This window comes from Gymnogyps californianus, chromosome 15, assembly GCF_018139145.2.
Source record: "Gymnogyps californianus isolate 813 chromosome 15, ASM1813914v2, whole genome shotgun sequence".
Classification (NCBI taxonomy): Eukaryota; Metazoa; Chordata; class Aves; order Accipitriformes; family Cathartidae; genus Gymnogyps; species Gymnogyps californianus.
Window position 1 is genome coordinate 10,360,386 of NC_059485.1, and position 20,639 is coordinate 10,381,024.

The 20,639-nt window shown below is 43.7% G+C and overlaps 1 protein-coding gene across 1 annotated transcript in view; it reads right to left on the reverse strand.

The window, feature by feature from the left end:
* Positions 1-20,186, reverse strand: part of XYLT1 (xylosyltransferase 1) — a 205,489-nt gene extending 185,303 nt beyond the window's left edge. The window contains exon 1 of the mRNA XM_050905951.1: positions 19,956-20,186. Within this exon, the coding sequence (XP_050761908.1) occupies positions 19,956-20,186 (231 nt within the window). The remainder of the gene's footprint in view (positions 1-19,955) is intronic.
* Positions 20,187-20,639: the final 453 nt, after the last annotated feature.

A 20,639-nucleotide genomic window follows, 5' to 3' on the forward strand; every position in this document is an offset into this window, starting at 1 on the left:
CTGCTAAGGCCAGCATGGCAGAGGCCACAGAACATTACCCTGTGATACCTATGCTGACTTCTAGTTACCCTAGACCCTCTAGTCTTCATTTAAGAGACTTCAACATCAGAAAATTCACCACCTTCCTAAGAAATTGCTTCCACATTTAATTGCTTTTACCGTTAATAACGTATACGCTATTTCAAATACCGTTTGGAACTTTCCCATTATACCATACCATATTATGCCACCCTTGTAGGGCACAAACCACAGTGCTCTTTGAGAAGATGCACACCTACCCAAAGCTGAAATTTATTTTACAACACTATTTACAAAATACAAGAAATGTGCTATACCCTGTTTCCATTGGCTCTTTTAACATCCATATTAGTAACTACCAGCCTTTTGCTATTACTAGTATTGAAAAGCAACACAGAAAGATGCTTCTCATAAAGCAGCTGGTATCATAAAGAACATACACATGTGAAAGAAGCAATTTCCAGGGAAATGGAAAAAAAAAAGTGCATGTTTTATCCTGTTTCTTCAGAGAGTTCACTTTGGACTTTTCACAGCCTCAGAAGCATGCTCATCCCTTCTCAACCGGCCTTTGGATTGAGCAAAAGAATATGAACTCCGCAGCTATTTCCTAAAGCACGTTACTTAGGACCCCAAGACTTCAGTGACAGCCACTTCAATACATTTTTCTCCAGCCACCATTATTATCAAACCTAATTTTTCTAATTGACTGAAAAAGATGTGCCCCCCGTTACTCACATTTCCACTTCTCCTTACAGTGACTTCAGAGCAGACTTTCCAATGTACTTTCTACTTTAGGATAAAAATTCACCTTAGAGTGGAAAGCCATGACAAATTCCTTTGTACTATTTGCTCTGCTTCTACCCCATAACCTGGTTTGATGAGGACCTTTCAATAAGTTTGGCACAGGATCTGCACTGACCTTCTGCACAGAAATAAGTGTCAGCCATGGCGCAAAAATGCCATCAATGCAAAATGGGATGCAAATGAGGAGTCAGATACTACAAATCAGCCAAAGTAAGCAAAGGCTGCATTACAGATGCAACTAGCAAAATAACCCCATGTTAACGCAACATAAGCCATGAAGCGTCTCCCAGTACTAGTTTGCATTGATTCCTATCACCTCTGACCCCTCCAGCTGTCATCCAAAGAGGAAACTACAGTAACACATTAGATGGAGATAGAAAAATTACTTTTTTTTTTTTTTTTTTACTTAGATTTAGAGTAATAAAACACACAGTTTCTCTCATGGATAACATAACTTATTGTAAATACTAGTTTAAAATTACTCTTGAAGAACATGCTTAAAAATAGCAACTTGCCTGAAGATAAATGCTTCTTTTAATTGTTCTTTGCTTTATTTATATAAAGAACAAATGATCAATAATATTGATATTTTGGAACAAGTCATATACTCAGGACTTGGGTCAATAGCCCAGAGTAACTAATCCTCACCTGCTTCCTATGTGGTGGCTTTCAACCATAGTAAAAGCACGTATCAGCTGAACTTCACCAGCTTTGGGAGTGGATCAAGCAAACCCACAGAGCAGCACCCTGCATGTGGAATGAAAGTGCCCACGTGGGGACTTAGTATCACATAAACTACCAAGGTTTAAACTCAAACCTTTGCTTATTTTGCCATCACTTTCCCATATTGATAAGTCCTTATTTATATTATTCAATATCTAGGACTGTGGGTTCAGATCAAACGTGAAGCATTTGCCAAGGTCTCTGGCTGCACAAATAAAAGCTACATGCCAGAAACGTGCTTCCAGAGGCAATATGCTAAGTACCAGCTACAAAGACACTCTACACAGTATGCAAGAAGCGCACAATGTGAATTTCTACAACCATTTGCTTTTGCTATTGATCAAAGTTCATCTATCTCTGCAAAAAAGGAACAAAACTGTGTTAATCAAATGCTTAGAAACAAGAAATGTTCTTTGTTCAGAAAAGGGAGGGAGGAACAGAAGTAGAGATGCACATCAGTGAGGAAAAAATAAAATGAAAGGGAGAGCAGGAAAATCTGATCTTTAGAAAGAAAAAAGGTGCCAGAAGAGAGGGACCACAGATATGGACATGAAACCAAGTTTCCATGGTGCACTGAGGGAGAATCCAAACAGAAAGGTCATCTTTGCACCAGTGATGAGTTGTCCTGCAGGTGAATCAGATGTGTCGTGTGGGATGAGGGGTGGCTGAAGTTCAAGCCTCCAGAATTTCTGATACAACTCCGGCAGAGTGCTGGACAGCCTCGTACAATTGGTGACATATGTGGGTCCTGGGAAGCAGCCATGTCACAGTGCAGCAGTTGAACATGCAGCTTAATGTTTCCATGTGTCACTGCCTTGGGCTAACAGAAACAGCAGCAACAGCAAGCTCAGCCTGGTGTGGGAATAAAGGAGTAAGTTTTCAATGAAAAGGGAGTTGGGGATCAGAGCAACAACAGAGTTACCAAGAAGAGTCAGGAGTTAATAGAGTAGTAACAGAAATCAGCAGCTCTGAGATAGTATCATCCCACATGGGTTGTTTCTAACAATTCATGAGCTAGGTGACTAAAGTTATCTTCCTTCTAATAGCAACTGATACCTCTAAAATCCCTGAAATACATAGTCTGAAATAATTATCAAAACATAAGTCCTCACACACACATGCCAAGAAAGTAGTCTTTCTTTTTTATAATTATTTTTTTAAACACAATAGCAGATCCTGTAGTCACAAGCAGGGTGTAAGTTGTCAGATTTCTCAAGCTTGCCTTAAAGCCTTAAGATACGCCTGCTCTACTATACAAACCATGACCTCATCTTTAGGTGAGCTGTGAAAGCTGCCTAAGATCAGAGCATTTTAGAAGCACCCTCTGCTCCCAGGGCACATCCACCGCTGTGGCTCAGGTTCACTGAAGAACTGGGCATTGTTTCTGGCTTCCCCTTCCCACCTGCATCGTCAAACTCTGTTCTATAAACCTAAAGATCTTAATCTCGCAAAAAAATGCCTAAACAAGGAAGATAATTGGAAAAAGAGCAGGCAGGGAGGCAGCCTGATCAGTGCAGCAAAGAGTTGCTTTGTTACTAAATACAGACTGCAGCCAATTCATAGTTATTCCTTTCGTTGTGTGAAGAAATTTTCTTACAAAATTGTTAAAACTGGCATAACCAGAGTTTAGCCAGAATTAAAACACCTGTAAAGGGTTTCTGCACAGCACTGATTTTGATTCTGTTTTCACTCGAGTACAAGCCAAAGAGCTGCTCCCCAGAACTGCAGGCAAATGCCTGTTCACACGGTTCAGCCCATTCCTCCAGGAACGGGGCACAACATCAGCAGCACATCACAGCGTCCTCCCAGCATTTCCATGCGGTAAGAAAACAGCTTTTTGGCTAATTTAAACACATCTGGGTAATTCATCAAGTGGTTAATAAACTGCTAACACAAAAAACATTACTCAGCAAGGCTGTTCAACTTTGCAGGAAGTTTTCCTGAGTAAGACTGAATTGTTTGGTCAACAGATTTCTGCACACAGAAGTTTAAGTTGCAGCTGAGTAATGCCTTTAGTGGTGTAGTCTTACGAACTGTATCATCAGCGAGGAAACATCTGTGTTCATTTTGTTTATTCAGCTAGCTTTAGAGCATTAGGGATAATAGAAAAGCTTCTTCTCAAGGACTTAGTGCTCACAACTCAGCAGCTGGAATGGTCAAAGGTTTTTGGGTTCGTTTTTTTACTCCCCCTTCATATGCACAGAAGGGCTACTTAAGGAGATGGGTAATCCTAGAAGAAACATTAGGCTTGCAATACATTAGGTATGTTCAGAAGATACTCATATTTATGTTGATATGTGCAAACCAAAGGACTTGATAAATATCAGTGTTGAATCCCTAAAAATAAAATGCACAAGAGTGAAGCAGCACAAGCTTCCACTAATGGCAAGTGAACACCGCGCTGTGGGAAACATTGCCTTCCATTGACTACCTCCAGGCTGAGCACAGGTTTTAGGCCACAGATGTATGCAGCTCACAGAAAAAATTATCCTGATTACAGATGTAGCAGAAAGAAGATGAAATGGGTTCCCTCCCACCAACTGCTCTGAAACAGAAACAGCTGCTGCGAGGCGAGCCAGGCACAACCCCAGCCCATAGCACTCGAAACAAAATCTAACTGGTAAGTGGTTATCATCACTGTCCAGGCCTGGACCATTCATCCCACCAAACCAGACTCTATCAGACAGCTGAAGCAGGAGGGTCTCTTCTCTTGTGGCAGGAAAGATGCTAGCACAACACACCTGGATAGGTTAAGGGCTGGCAACTGTTTTGTCAACAGTCATTTTTATTTTTCGCTCAAACAAACTCAGACTCTGAAACCAAAACAAAGAGAAGAACTTTTCTGCTTCTGGGAGACCTGCACTGGGTTATGCTGGGCACACACCTAACACACAGAAGCTGTATAAAACAGCCACTTTTTGCACTGGTTTTGGAATAAGAATTTGTCACAGCAAAGTACATCTATCTACGCAGTCTCCTTAGTCACAGTAATCCCCAACAGATATTGTGGCAAAAAAACATCTTATGCTTTTCTTCAAATACACCTTCCCTTCTGTATTCCCCACTGAGTCACTTGTCAGGTTACGAATGCTCCTTAAACCCTCAAACTCCTTTGGTTGACTGGTCTATCCAGGATAGTCGCCTTCCTCAAAAAAGTGAGACGAGGATGTTTGGCGAACATCGCCTCTCAGTGCAGCTTCAATACGCGTGTTTGCAGTCTGCCAGGAAGCGGTACACAGAGATCAGGTCCACTATCCAGTGACTTAGTCCTTCTGTTTGACTAACGGGAAGCAGAGACAGCAAGCCCCGTATTTTCCTCCTCCACAAGAAGGCCACACAAGCAGCATCCTGTAAAGCTAGGAGTCGAATCCACAACCAGTTGCTGCCACACAGCCTTTAGACACAGCACCTTTCTTTTAGACTCTGAGATTTTGTTTTATTTTTCAAAGTTAGACTCATAGAATCATTTAGGTTAGAAAAGACCCTTAAGATCATCAAGTCCAACTGTTAAAAACACTGTTAAACAACTGTTAAAGCTGACACACTGTACAAGCTGATCAGAATACAACACAGTCCTTCAACATAAATCTTTGTAGTTTAACCTAACACTGGCTGATCCCCAGGCAGATCACCATGTACAAGTAATTTGGATATCTCCTTAAGTAGGGATCAATACATTTAAATTAAATTCTAACACAGGTAATCCACTTGAATACAAAGCAGACATTTAAAACCCATTCAGAAACCCCACCCATTCCTTTCAAAGCTGGCCCAAAGAAGTCCACCAGTAGACACTTATTGAAGCGTATGACCTCTTAGAAGCTGACTATCAGAGGTAAAGCATAATGCAACATAGATGGATTTAACACATCTTCCATCAACGTAGTATTTCCATGCATCAAGCATAATGCAAAACTCAGAGTGCAGTCCTCCTGCATGAGCATCTTTAGTAATTCAGCATGGGATGAAATCATTAACATTGCATAACTTAGGAAGAGGCCCAACAAGGCCAGCAGAATACTAAGGGCCTTTAAAAAAGAAAAAATCCTGAATTGTAAGTTTCAGCACCCCTAAAAACACTAAAATTGGACAGTGATTGTTAAATAATTCCACCACTGCCAACAGAAACATGCAGGAACTCTAGCTGTACCTGTCCAGCCCCATCAATCTCTCCTGTCACGGCTAATCTCCATTCAGAACACAGAACGGGAATGAAAAGTTAAAAGAATGTTGTATATTATTTTGATTTTAAGTTACTGCTTAACAGAAATAATCATATCAGATTTATATCAGTTTTACATTTGTATTGGGTTTGCATGGCAAGGTTTTGGTAGTGGGGGGGCTACAGGGGTGGCTTCTGTGAGAAACTGCTAGAAGCCACCCCTATGTCCGATAGCGCCAGTGCCACCCGGCTCCAAGACAGACCCACTGCTGGCCAAGGCCGAGCAAATCAGCAACAGTGGTAGCACCTCTGGGATAACATATTTAAGAGGGGGGAAAAGTTACTGCACAGCAGCAGTTGCAGCTGGAGAGAGGAGTGAGAATATGTGAGAGCAACAACTCCGCAGACACCAAGGTCAGTGAAGAAGGAGGGGCAGGAGGTGCTCCAGGCACCAGAGCAGAGATTCCCCTGCAGCCCGTGGTGAAGACCCTGGTGAGGCAGGCTGTCCCCCTGCAGCCCATGGAGGTTAACAGTGGAGCAGATAGCCACCTGCAGCCCCTGGAGGACCCCACGCCAGAGCACGTGGATGCCTGAAGGAGGCTGTGACCCCGTGGGAAGCCCGCGCTGGAGCAGGCTGCTGGCAGGGCCTGTGGACCCGTGAAGAAAGGAGCCCACGCTGGAGCAGGTTTGCTGGCAGGGCTTGTGACCCCATGGGGGACCCACGCTGGAGCAGTCTGTTCCTGAAGGACTGCACCCCGTGGGTGGGACCCACGCTGGAGCAGTTTGTGAAGAACTGCAGCCTGTGGGAAGGACTCATTTTGGAGAAGTTTGTGGAGGGCTGACACCCATGGGAGGGACCCCACCCTGGAGCAGGGGAAGAGTGTGAGGAGTCCTTGCCTTGAGGAGGAAGGAGCAGCAGAAACAACGTGTGATGAACTGACTGCAACCCCCATTCCCTTGCGCCGCTGGGGCAGGGGAGGTAGAGAATTTGGGAGTAAAGTTAAGCCTGGGAAGAAGGGAGGGGTGGGGGGAAGGTGTTTTTTAACATTTGGTTTTATTTCTCATTATCCTACTCTGATTTGACTGGTAATAAATTAAATTAATTTTTTTCCCCAAGTCAAGTGTGTTTTGCCTGTGACAGTAATTGCTGAATGATCTCTCCCTGTCCTTATCTCGACCCACGAGCCTTTCGTTATATTTTCTCTCCCCGTCCAGGTGAGGAGGGGAGTGATAGAGCGGCTTTGGTGGGCACCTTGCGTCCAGCCAGGGTCAACCCACCACGTTTTACAGAACCAATATTTATAAAACCCACTTAAAGAAGTGTTGCTATCAAATACTTCCTTTTTTTTTTTTTTTTGGAACACTTTAGGACAACAGAACAACCTTTATTTTAAAAGCCTTTTCAGTTTAACAACTGAAATGAATATACAAAAGCTACATAAAAAAACCCTAACACAATCATATTCATAAGACTATTCTTGCCTCATTTTACATCCAATTCTGCACTCCAGCTCCTAGTGAAGACACTCAGTGGCTCTGAAGAACTACAGGTTATTCTCAGTGTACTGTATTACTCGAGCTCTTGCACGTTTCTGTCTTCATCCTATAGCAAATGTGAGTACACTGAAAAAGGTGAAATTTAGTTGGCAAAGGTGTCTCAAAATTAGTCCTGTACAATAATCTCTCACACATCATGCTTACACAGGATAATGATCAAAGTCTGAACTAACACTAAATGTGAAGATTTTCAAAAGTGACTGGCTACTAAAAGATCACAAACTTGATAAAGTGTTGACTTGCCAAGTCCCAGGCTCATGTAAACTGGATACTGCAAAGCGAAATATTTCAAAGCAACAGTCAGTCTGGAAAATCCTGGCCAAATCACCCAAATGTGCAACTCTTGCTTATATTAACTGGCACTGAGACTCACAAATATTTGACGACTATGGAATACAGGTATGCATGCACGCCTCTGTTCGCATAAGAATTGCAAAATCAAGCCCTGAATACATTTTACCCTAGTAAACAGGGAGGGGGGAAACCCAAAATACACCAAACCACCAACTCTCTACTAAAGAGATGATTCAAACTCCTATAGCATCTCTACATCACTACAAAACTACCATCCTAACCATAGCAACAGATTTAAACATTTGAGGATACATTTTGCTGTCTGAAGGCAGCATAAAACAGGCAAATGCTGCAGAAGTGTTTATTTTAAGCAAACAGGAAACAGTCTTTCAAACTGGACGACTGCAAGTTAGGAAGAAAACAGCTTACCAATGACAGCAAGCAAGGAAAACAAAAACACACCAATTTATTCAAAGGAGAAACAGCGTTCCATAACGGAGTCACTATTTACCAAGTGTCTAATAGAGACCTGAAGTACTTTCCAATTACATTAATCCACCTCCTGAGCAACTGTGCTACCAACACGGTCCCAGCTGAGATACTGAAGTCAACGCCATAACTCCCAGTGACTTCAAACTAGAGCTTGAACCAGCCTCTGCAACCACTGAGAAAACCTCCAGAAACAGGAGTGAATTGTTCAAGGAGGAGGAGGAAGTTAATACACAAGACTATGTTAAAACTAACAACAAAATACAAACATTTACTAACAAGCAAAACAAATAGCACCTTGCTTATTGACTACCAAAGGCTTCAAAGCACTGAAGAGGTTTGTTTAGGTAGCAGACTTCAGATCAAAACCTGGCTAGGTCTGGTAACTAAACTGGAAACACAACCCAGAAGTTGAATCCAGGACAGTATGAAATTCAAGGGCTTCCTTTCACTTATCCCTTCCAAGTGACATACACTCCGCAAAAAGAAAGCATCTAGAGCATAGCACATGACTGTTGAACACTCATTACAAAATTACAGTGACACTTCAAAAGCAACAAAATGCTCCATCAGTTGTTGAGATGTCCACATTGTCCAAATATGGAGTCCTTGAAGAACCATTTGACCTGCGAGACCCATATTTCCCTCCGCAATTACATTCATTCATGGGTCCTTCATATGAGAATTACTGCAAATTTACATCAGTGCAACTAGAAAGTGAAAATCCCCTGAAGGACTTAAACTACAGAATGAAATATCCTATTGGTAACATTCTGACAGCATGAGATCATTGTTCAGTCTGACAGACTGCTGATGGTACTGAAACGGACAAAAAACAAACTGCCTTAAATAACTGTCAAACTCGTCTGAACTCTAGTAAAGCACTTTTTCCTTATATATTTGGCTGCATAAAGGCAGACAAACCCTATAACCTAACTTTCACATAAAATACCTTTGGGTCAAATTCTGCTGTGTGGAACATGTGCGTAAACCCGTGGATCCCACAGCAACTGCAGAACCAAAGTCCTGGGCTACATGAACCTACCCAAAATACCAAATAAACCTTGTTCTTTCTCTGCACCAACTACCTCTCAAAATAAGCACTCGTTATGAGATTCACTTCTGGACAATTCCTGTGCTCTGAAAGGGTGCTAAATGCATTTAGATTTATCCAATTTTTAAAATGCTTGTGCTCCCAGAGGTCCCACAGAGCTTCACAGCTGACCTCTAACTTTCTGTTCTTCCCCATACAGAAACTTGTCCTGCAATTTAAAACCTGAACTCTCCTTCTGCCCATTTCATGAGGCATTTCGCTGAAGCCCTAAGCAAGGGGAGCAAGCATCCCAAAACTCCCACTCCAGATGCCTACTGCAGCTTCACACAAGGGGGGCAGGCAATGGCCAGTGCTGTTTGCTTTTCTCATAGATATCCAGGGGTGAGAAAAAGCAACTTCAAAAGAAACCAGACAGAGAAATACCATATTTTATAACTGAGGCTTGGGGGTGAGGAAGGGAAATCACTGTTTACACCGTCTAGAAAATAAGCAGGTTTGAGACGATCTTTTTCTAATAAATAGTCATTAATCACTTGCAGTCACTTAGCACAGGAGGTCATGCAGTAGCAGCCTGGCTAGTGTAAATGTTTAATACTGAATTAGATTAGAAAGGCTCAGGAAAGTGTCATCATAGCTAGAGTGCTACCTGCTAATGGAAACTTTCCTTTGGGTTCAATATTATCAAGGCCTGACCTGGGCTTTTGGGAACAAGATGACATAATCTTGCTATGAAGTTGCGGACACAGCAAACGTCACAGTGCTAACTACAGAAAGCCAGACAGCCACGAGCTTATTACACCATTTTATCACTGTATTGCTGTAAAACACTATCACCTATTTTGATCATATCTCTTATCAGAAACACAAACCCAGGGATGATGATCAGCCTGCAAGGCAGACTGCGCGGGAATCTCCAGCGCCCTCCGAAGGGCAGCCACGCAGCACACGGGTGCTGCCATGTACTGGCACATGACATGCCAAAAATACCAACACGAACGTCCTCATCTGTGTGCACACAGCTAAGCAAGCAGGATTCAGATGGTTTTACAAGAATATTTCATAATCCTCCTCCCGCCGCCCCCTACTCAGTTAGCAGCTCAGTCAGAGCCAACTACAGTTATAATTATCGCCATAATTACTATTTTAATAAGAACCAATGACTTATCAAAATATTGCGCTGAAGACTTGCACATCTTTTCTTGTAAGACTGCCAAAAAGCTAGTTCATTGCTGAGGTACTGCTCCATGTACGCTGCTAGCAGACAGCACCTCCAAGTTTCTATTTATGCAACTGAGTGACTAAACTCAATTCAAGTGAATGCCAAAACATAAGCAATTTGAGGCACAGTAGCTGTGCAAAGTATTATTATTCTCCTGGTGTATACACACTAACAGCTTTGTTTACTACATTTACTCCTCTTCTGCTTGTTTGCTTGGGTTTTACATACTGTAGGCCAAGTTGCTGAACTTAGATGCCTTAAGGTAGCCACCTGAATCCATATTTACATATTTAAACATCTGTGTCAGGCATCCATAGAAAGTTTTAAGTGCATAAGCAAGCCTGTAGGCATCTAAGTCAATATAGTTAGGTGCCTAGATTTATCTCCAGCTACCCAAACGTGGACCTCTGCAGGCAACAAGTTGCTATTTTTTGTGAGTGTATTTTTTTCTACCAGGTAATATCAGCTTGATAACAGTTTATTTTTTCTTCACATGCTTCTTCAAGATGACCCCAATCCAGATCTCTGGTAATACTCCATTTCTACACAGAAGTCCAATTTAAATTTTCCTAATTAGCAGATGGCCATTTAGCTAGTTACAGCTCCAGGTACACTGCCAGAGTGAGGAAAAAATTGCTCATTTAAAAAGATAACTAATGATCCTGGCAGCTGTGGGGCTCTTCATCAAGGGTGGCCAGTTGTCGTCCCGCTAAATTTACAGATAGAACACGTGACACAAGGACTCTACTTGCCTCTATGACACATGGTTGCACATTTCTGAAGAACCAAAAATTTACCATGGAAATGTCATTTTTCAGGTTTGTCTGTTCACCTCCCAAGTAAGGGTCAACGGGCTGGATAAAGTTTCAGGGAACTCACTTCGCTTTAGTCAATAAAGCCACGACCTCCATCGCTTTTTCTTTCAAAGAAGATGTTTTAACTGAACCATGTGTCCTCCTGAATCAAAGAGTGCAATTATAAAGAACAAAGCTAACTACAAACAGGCTGAGTTTTAAGAACAAAAGACCTCTCAGAAATTCAGAAAGCATGAAATCCAAAACTCACCATTAAGAAAAGTTAGCAAATAGTATCAACCCTAAGAAAAATACTCAGACTCCACCAACATAACTGAACCAAAAAGTACATCTGAAGGGCAAGCAAAGGCTGCAGTATGAAATAAAAATGACTGTCCATGACTCATTCAACCAAATCCAACAACTACAGTTTGTAGTGTCGTTCAGCTTTGTAGAACTGTTTTAAATAAGCATCCCACTTACTCTCTAATAATATAACAGAACAGCAATAGAGCAGTAGCTTGAAAACAAAATACATGGGGGAAGCATTCAAGATCTGACCTCAGAGTCAACCACATACTCGTGTGAAATCTTTTTTAGCTAAGTTTTTTTCCTAAACTGATATTCATTTATTGTGAAGTTTAATTTCATTACCACAAAAAAAAGAAGCCAATTATAGACATGCTATAAATAGTTCATCCCTTGGAGGAATCCTCTAATCATCTCTAAAAATAAGAAGTCACATGATTTAAGTGTCCTGCACTAACCCTTTTGGTACTTCACATAAAAGGATGAACTCAGGAAGGTTACACCATATATAAGTTTAGGCAACATTACATGTTGCTCAGTTTTTATACCCACAAGATTAGAAAGCCTGGTCTCTTCACTTCTAGCTCATACTCAAACTCAGTAAAGCATTCAGTTCTGTATCTGATGTAAAGCTTGGGAGTAGCTCCATAGGAGGCACAGGTCCACAAGGCATTGAGACCATTTTCTGCTCCCAAGTGAAGCCTGGAAATCTCCTTTACCTGCCTGAAAACAGCTGGGCAGCCAATTTATAATACTAGCCTCTTGCTGACTTCTTTCTTGATCCATCCACGCTAATCAATCCTTTGACTCATCCTACTCTTAGGCTGTATAGTGCCAATCACAGAGAAATTCTGATCAGTGAGTGGAACTCACTGAAGAAGAGTTTGTGGAAGTCCTGTGCTGAACAGGTCCCTGATGGTAATACTGCAAAAGTTACATTCGTGACTCTTGTTAAGTGCTAGCAGCTATACTTGCTATTCAGCCTGTAAGCTCTTCAAGGCAGGGACCTTTCCTCACATGTGTCTGTAAAGCTTCTAGTGGCCAGATGGTGCCATACAAATGAATAATAATTATATTTCCATGTAGACCATTATTGTGCATAATGTAAATTACTTTCACTGATCCAAGAGGAAATCATTTTCTCATTTTGAAATGAAAAGAGAGAGTAAAAATAATGATTACTTGTTTGATGCTATTATTATAACAATAATTACATTTGTGGGTCCAGAATCCTCAGCTGGTCTGTACTGACTTTAATGGAACTATGCCAACGCATGGCAGCTGACAAGCTGGTCCCAGTCTTTGCTGAAGATCTCAAACTATTTCACAAGGACTGATTACTTCAAACCCACACCACTTCTGTGAAAGATGGGAAGTTAATTAAGCACACTTTGCAGACTGGGGAAGAGAAATGCCAGACCTGGCATGTGAAGGAATGGATTCCTACAACGGCACGGCAGGTATCTGAGCATCACTGCCACCGTGCCCCTCCCTTGCTGGCACAGAGGACCAGGCTTTTGCAGAGATTCAGACCTCAAGCTAGCTGAATTGCCTTCTGGAGGCACTCATCTCTATTCATTAGAAGGCCTTAGACTGCCTGAATTTAGCACCCCAGTGTTCGTGAGATTCAGCCCCGACTTAAGTGCTCAAAAGGGGACAGCCGTAACCACCAGCACCAAACGTGAAAGGGACAAATAAAGTTGGAACCTGCCAGGGCTCGGCTCCTCTGGAGGAAAAAAAAACAAAACACAGTTATCAGACAAAAGAGGATTAGTCTGGACAGCCAATAACTGAAAATCCCAAAACTACATGTTGCTTTTAGCTATGTGGCTCTAAACGCTTTGCTACAGATGTCAAGAGGTTACTGATGGGAGAAGGCAACCAGGACTCCGACTTTCCCTGCTCCCACAGAGCACTCTCCTGTTTAACATGTACTCTGTGGCACAGCATCAAAGGCATACCATTACTTAAAAAAAATGAAGAGGGGTTGAGGTTCCCAAGTCTAGAAATCAGACTCGAACACTTGAAAGTACTATTCCTCATAAACTGCACCAATACAAGCAGTTACACGCGCCAGCACTCATGCACCCTCCGAGTATCCGTGCAGGGATGCTCCTGCATCTGCCCAAATCAGACACTCCATCGGCCTAAAGTAGAAGAAAAAATACAGGACATTGTATCCCATTTAAAGAGTCATTGTAAAAGCTCCAGTGAACTGCCAGACCTAGTTTTAACACTGTAAAGAAAAACCAGGAAGTATTTGATCAAAATCAATCCTTGAAGTTACATAATTTGACCGTTCCTACAAATTAAGTTCACTTCATGCTTTCATTATACTGCTGTCCCTTCATCAAACACTAACAAGATGCTATACCACATATCATGGACTTTCACTGCTGAAGGGAAAAAATATTTTGAAAAATATTTCTCAATACAGCTGAGACATGTGGTAGGTAATGAGGCCTTTTACACCAAAAAGTACCCATTTTGCAATAGCTGACAAGAAGTAAATGGGATTTGTATGTCTCCTGTACAACAGCTGGTCTTCTCTTGCTAAAAAATGAAACCGCTTCTATTTCAAAGGGAACATCTGCAAGATCCCATCATATATTAAAGAATAAAAAACCAACACAACAAAAATACACCAGTGGCCTGAAAAAGACTTCCGATGGCATAACCAATTAACACAGCCATTTCATATAATACCTTCACACATCCCCACAGAGAAGATGCTTAACGAGGTAACTGCTGCAGGAGTCCATCAATCTAATCTGGTTCTAATACTCTTCTTAAATAATGCATACATTAGTTCTCTGTTACTGAAAAGATTTGTTTGTTTTATTAACATGTGCCTTGTTTAAGTGCTAAGACTTTGTAAAAATCGTTATGCAGCTTCTAGCTGCAGATGTATTGTCTCCTCCCTTTCCCATTACAAAATGATTAGTTGTCTCCATTCTCCTTTTCAATTGTTATTAAAGCTGTACTGCAGCGTGATTAAGCTCCTGTTAACAAGCAAAACTGTACTTAACGGTCAAGTCAGTACTATGGACCCATTCTCTAAGAAATACATCATTTTTGGCCACAGAATAGCTCGATGCCATTAATTTTATTCACGACCTAAGGTACCTTAACTAAGCTGTTTCACTGAGACCAGCAGGTATACTAAAAGGAGTGAGGACCTAGTTTCCAGAGCTTGATTCACACTGGACTGAGGTTTAACACATAAACGATTAGCTCACATTAAGCTCCCTTGCACGTTTCAGGTCTGGAAATTTTTCTGAAAACCTTTCTTCCCCTCATTTCTTGTGTTCAGAGATGAAATTACTGAACTGAGGCCACATGTCTACATCAACAAGCTACTTAGAGGGGAAGATGTTTAAATAGGTACCACCTGGTTGTGTCATCATATATAGAACCTATACATTCACCCATTTAAGCAAAAAGGATAAATTAGGGATGAAATAATCCTTTTTTTCTTGAAATCTCTTTTGTTTTCTGGAGCTTAACAGATTATGCTTAAGTGCAACTTTGTAGAGTGAACTCCCAGCAACTACAGTGAATCTTCCAGCAGTAGGCCGGTTCCTTGCCCAAGGCAGAAGCTCCCTCCTTCGATGCTCACCTTGCTATCACCCCAGTGCAAAGCCATACTTTAATGCAGGTGCTATACTGAAACCTGTGCGCCGTGCAGAAAATCACTTGTTAAGTACCTCCTACATGAATAACGCACTGATGCTCAGCAGAGGGTAGGTCCGGGCTGTGTGTTTGTTTCTGGCAAAACAGCGCTGGGAATCCACCTGCAGAATCTAACCATTACAGGGGCACATACTCTTCAAAAGAAAACTCTCTTGTTTCCAAACCTGAAAAAACACCAAGCTTCTGCTTGATACGCAAGGTGAATTCTGCACCATTCTTATTTTGGGGAAGCATTTGGAAAAGGCAGGGGGAAATATTTGATGGACAGACTTCAGAGAAAGTGGAGCAAAGTTTCCTGGGTTTTCTTTGCTGTATGATTCCCCCAGTTTTCTGCAGCATTACGGAGTTGCTGCTACTTTGCCTTCAGTTACAACAACTGATCCCAGTTTTTAAGTGTTAGCATTGAGTAGAGTAGCAGCTGGATGCCCTTCTTAGTTTCAGTAACCAACAGGTATTACAGAGTTTAAGCACACATTATAGTAACGTTTGGCTTCTTGCATCTTTAACCTGGTGGATCACCATGCATCACCACAAGATGACAAGGAAAGAACAAGGACAAGAAGAAAGGACAAGAAGGAACAAGCAAGACGAAATATAACCTGTTTCAGCCTATTCAGCTGGCCAACCCACGGAGGAGCAGTGGACCCAGCCTCACTCTCCACATTCCCAGGAGAAGAAGAAATACCACATTTCCCACTACAGAAATGAAAATAAGGAGGAGAGGCACTAGTGATCCTCAGGACTGTCCTCCCTAGCTTAACTTTTGCTTGGAGTTAAAACAGATAATCCTCACTGTCCCCAAACACAAGACACTTCATTTTACAGTTCTGAACATTTTGAGCTATCGATAGTTATGCTTGGTTCCTTTGACAGCTTCATGCTGAAACATGCCATTTCTTTAAAATGAATACACAAAATTTCAGACTAAAGAAAAGCTTTGATCCCACACCAGCAGGCAAGAGCTATATTTCACTCAACTGACATAGTAACAATGCAGTGGCATTTTTGCTTTATGGTAAAACAGGCAGTAATGAAAATCCAACAGTGCCACGAGGCATGAAGGAGCATTACGTACCCACAGACATTGCCTAATTCCAAGGCAGAGGCCACAGCTAGGTAACGCGAGCACATGACTGCGATGCACAACTGCCTCTCAGTGCAATGCTGGGTGTGAGCTAAGACCACGGCAGATGCTCTGCTGTCACATCCCTCTCATCACCAGCAGCCCTGAAGCGGGGATTTGCATTCCTTGTTCTTCCCTTTGGGCTCCCAACACACAACATCCCAACACACCAACAAGCCCCTTCCACCATCGCTAGCAGGCTGCATTAAAAAAGCCTGAGACTAAGCAGCATGCTTATGGTATTGTCGCACAAAAGCTGTTGCATACTTTTCAAAGCTAAAGACCCTTACATAAAAATCAACCCATTCTCAGAAGGTAGCTTAATTCTTCCGTGCTTTCAATGCTTAAGTTTTGCTGAATGAATAAAGCTTGTGCAAAGGGTGCTGAACAGCTGCAAAAATCATACATGGTTGCAAATACCCACTGAAATCACTGCTACCGATACAATTCATACTTCTTTAAAGATATCTATAAGCTGGTTTAATTAAATGTGGAACAACTGCAGGAAACTGCTTATGAGTAATGAAAGCTCCAGATGTAGCTGGCCAGGGGATCTAGCACAGTCAATGTTTTCAGTTGCAAAATAGCTCAATTCAAAATTGTTTCTTCCTGCCAAGTTGGCAATTCATATTCAATTATGCACAGGTACAGTGGCAACATCTTTTTACTATGGTACGATGTTATTTCATTTTCCAAATGAAACTGCTTATTACACATATCTGACAGCATTTAATAAAAATCTAAATACCCCTTAAACACCTGGTTCAAAGGATTATGTTTCTTTTCCCACAGACACAAATTACCAAATCCTCACACTACCTATGTCCAGCTCAGTAAACTAAAACACGTACCACCATTTCAGTCTTGTACATAGGTCAGAGACAAAAGAAAAAACATACATAGGTCAGAGACAAAGAAAAAACAAGATAAATAAAAACACTGTAACCTCATATGGCAACTTTCAGACATAGGTTTGAGAAGTGCTATCTTCTGCAAAGTGTCCAAAATCTGGTTTGCTTAACTATTTAGTATAAAGGCTTTTATAAAGGCAGTCAGCAGGGCGTCCACACGTTAAAGACTCTTCAAAGTGAAAAAAGTGATCAAGTACTATGTCAGACATTTAGCAGCCTTTTGAGAAAATATTCCTCAAAGATATATTAAACACACCACTCCATTAACAGACCAAAGATACATTAAAATTAAAATTCTTTTTTGATTAAAATGCAAGACTGAGAAATCTTTGAAAATCCTTGGAGGGTCTCTCAGATGCACTAACCCCAAAGACATTTGGATATAATGGGACTACTGTATTCACACCAGCCAGCTTCTCCAACTGTTGCAAAACAATTTGACATACACAAACTATGGGAAACTTGGATTGAGAAGGATAACAACTTTGCTCGGGCATTACATAAATTGCATTGTAATGTGGAAACAAAGCAACAGAAAAAAAAATCTTCTGTCACATCGATTCTGTATTGTGTAATTCCATTAAACAGAGATTTTTCTCATGACCTGAGTCTGAAATCAACATTTGGCCTGCCTCAGAGACAGGCAACGTAAGTAGGGTTAAATAAATCAACATTTGCTTGTCAGGAGTGCCTGGTAACTTCACCTACCAATTTAAGCAAGCTGCCAGGTTGTTAAGGCAGAAATCTGCACAAATCCAATTTCCCTATCACTTTTCCACCAAGCACACATTTTAATCAATAGACTGATGCCTAAGTGTGGGATTTTGTATTCTGACAAAGTAATTTTAAGGATGGCGGCCATGCCCCAGTGTGTAGGTTAAGCAAAGCCGCAAGTACCATAAAGTCATCTTGAAGAAGTATTGCCAAATCACCTCTTGACAAAGCACTTTGTCAAGCACGCTGCCACTTGTCTTGAGCATTGTGGGTTTTTTTTAATACCAATGTCAGACATTGTGGGACAGCCCAGTGTGATCCATACTAGTCATTTAGATAACGAGAGGAAAATAGGTACACTCAGCATGTGTTTTAAAACGTGTTTTCTATTCGGAACCCCAGTGCTCCATCTTTAGGTCTTTGATCAAATCTGTATGCACCAAGGCATGATTCATAACTGCCAGCATCAAAACAATCATATTCTACGTCCGCATATCGCCAGCACAGAAACAATTAGCTCTCGGCCCTGAACTCGGCATTTGTTCCAACGCACTGGGCGCAAACCGGACGCTGTGCCAGGACGTTTGCAGGACAACTGCTAACGGTACTCGTTCTGACGCTGCCCTGGAGCCCACAGAAGAGGATTATTTCCTAGAAAGCCCAGCGAGCTAGGGAGCGGGGCTGGAGCCCCAGGTGCGGCCTGCCCCCTCCTGGCCCCCCGCCTGCCTGGGTACCAGCACCTGCGAACCACTGATAACCCACACTGGAGAGACCAAGAAGGAAAAAAGCTGGAGAAGGATGAAAGATAAAAGAATAAAAGACTAGACAGATAGGAAAAGAGGCAGAGGGCAGAGCGCTGGAGGAAAAATAGTGGAGCCTGAACAGTTACATTTATGAACCCAGCAAGTACCAAGATAAGATTACGTGTAGAGACAAAGATAGAACTCAGTAAGCAAGAATTTTAATTTTCACATCTAGAAAGTACAGCAGGATCTGCACACACTGGATGGGTACGTACTACCTTTCAGAAAAGTTGTCCCAAAATGTTAGTGACAGAGCACTCGTGTGCTTGGGGCACAGCTCTCTGCAGCCTTTCTGCAGCCGAAACACCCACAGTCATTTATGAGCATAAGTCATCTCTGAGCCCCAAGCTGTTGCTTTCTCTCTCAAGATGTAAACAGAAATACAGAAACAGACAAAAATATGCATGCATACTTTAAGAGGCAGCACTTATTTAACATAACCCTACTGCTAAAAGAATGAAATGAAAACCAAAAGGAACCTTCTCTTGAGCTGAAGAATACTACATACCGGTGGCACACACCACCACGTATTTCTGAGGTTTGCATTAATTGACCAAGAACACTGTTAATTTGCTTTTTCACGTGCCTATTAGAAAATTCAGAAATGCAACTGGCAATCAACCCCTTGCAGTTCCAGGCCTTAGTCATGTAACTGAAAACTGGGGAGTTTGCAAAAGAAAATGCTAAGAGGTACGGCGAGAGGGCACAGTTTCAGTATCCTTCAGTATTTAGCGGTTAATAAAACGATTGCATTAGATTTCATTGCCTGTCACCTACTGGGCCTGATAGAGCTGTGCAATAAACAATAGCGCCTGTGCGGTTTTCAGGTGGAAAAAATAAAGTAGCAGTAAAATAAACCCTTAGGAACGTATCGAGCAGGCGGCTCTCCAGAGAAGTTCGGGGATGCCGAAATGCCCGCTGCGGAGCCAGGCAGTGCCGAAGGGGCACCGGGGAGAGGAGAGCATCCTACCGATGCGTTTTCGGGCGTTGCAGCCGCGGCCCCCGGGCGCTCCCGCCGCACGGCCCCTCCGCCGCTGGCCGTGCCGGGGGCGCCGGCAGCCAGGACCCCGGCCGCGGGTGGGAGCCCACGCGGCAGGGCCGGACCCGCACCGCGGCACCTGCGCGGCGGCGGGAGGCGCCCACGCGGGGTGGGGGGACGCGAGCCCCGGGCGACCGCGCCTCGCTCGCCCCAACTTCCCCGCGCCTCCCGGGCGGCCCCCTCCGCAGAAGTGCGGAGGAACGCCGAGACAGGGGCGCAGCCGCTCCCCCTCCCGCCGCCCGCGCCTACCATCGCCTTCCCGTGCGGGGCGGCGGGTCCGCGGCGCTGCGGGTGCGCCCGCTGGTCTCCGCCGCGGTCTCGCTTCTCGCGGCCGGCGGCGCCGCCGCGCTGCTCCTCGCCGGCATCGAGGGAGGTGAAATTCCAGACGAGGAGGGTCTGCAGGAGCAGCACGGTGAGCGCCGCCACCAGCGCCGAGCGGGAGCGCCGCGCCAGCCGCCGGGCGCACGGAGCGGCCACCATCTTCGCGGCTGCCGCGCTCCCGAGAGCCGCCGCATCCGCCGCGGCACGGAGTTTTCAGCCGGGCAGAGCCAGACGTCAGCAGGAGGAGGGCGGAGGTGGGGAAGGAGGAAGGGCGGGCGGAGGAGGTGTGCGCGGCGCGTGGGGATGGGGGAAGCCGGCAAGGAGCCCTGGCGGCGCGGCAGCCCGCGGCCCGGCCAGCCCGGGGCGAGGGGTGGGGTTGGCGGAGGAAGAGGAAGGAGGAGGAGGAGGGTGGGCTGTAGACGGAGGAGGAGCGGCAGCGGGGGCTGCTGCTGCTGCTTCTGCCGCCGGCGGGCGGGCGACCCCGGCGCTGCGTGAGGGGAAGGAGCCGGGGCGGGGCGGGGCGGCTCCGCGCCTCACGGCGGGCGGGAAGGCAGGCGCGGGGAGGGGGCGGCCGGCGCCGGGGCGGGCGGCGACTGCCATCTTCTGAGGGAA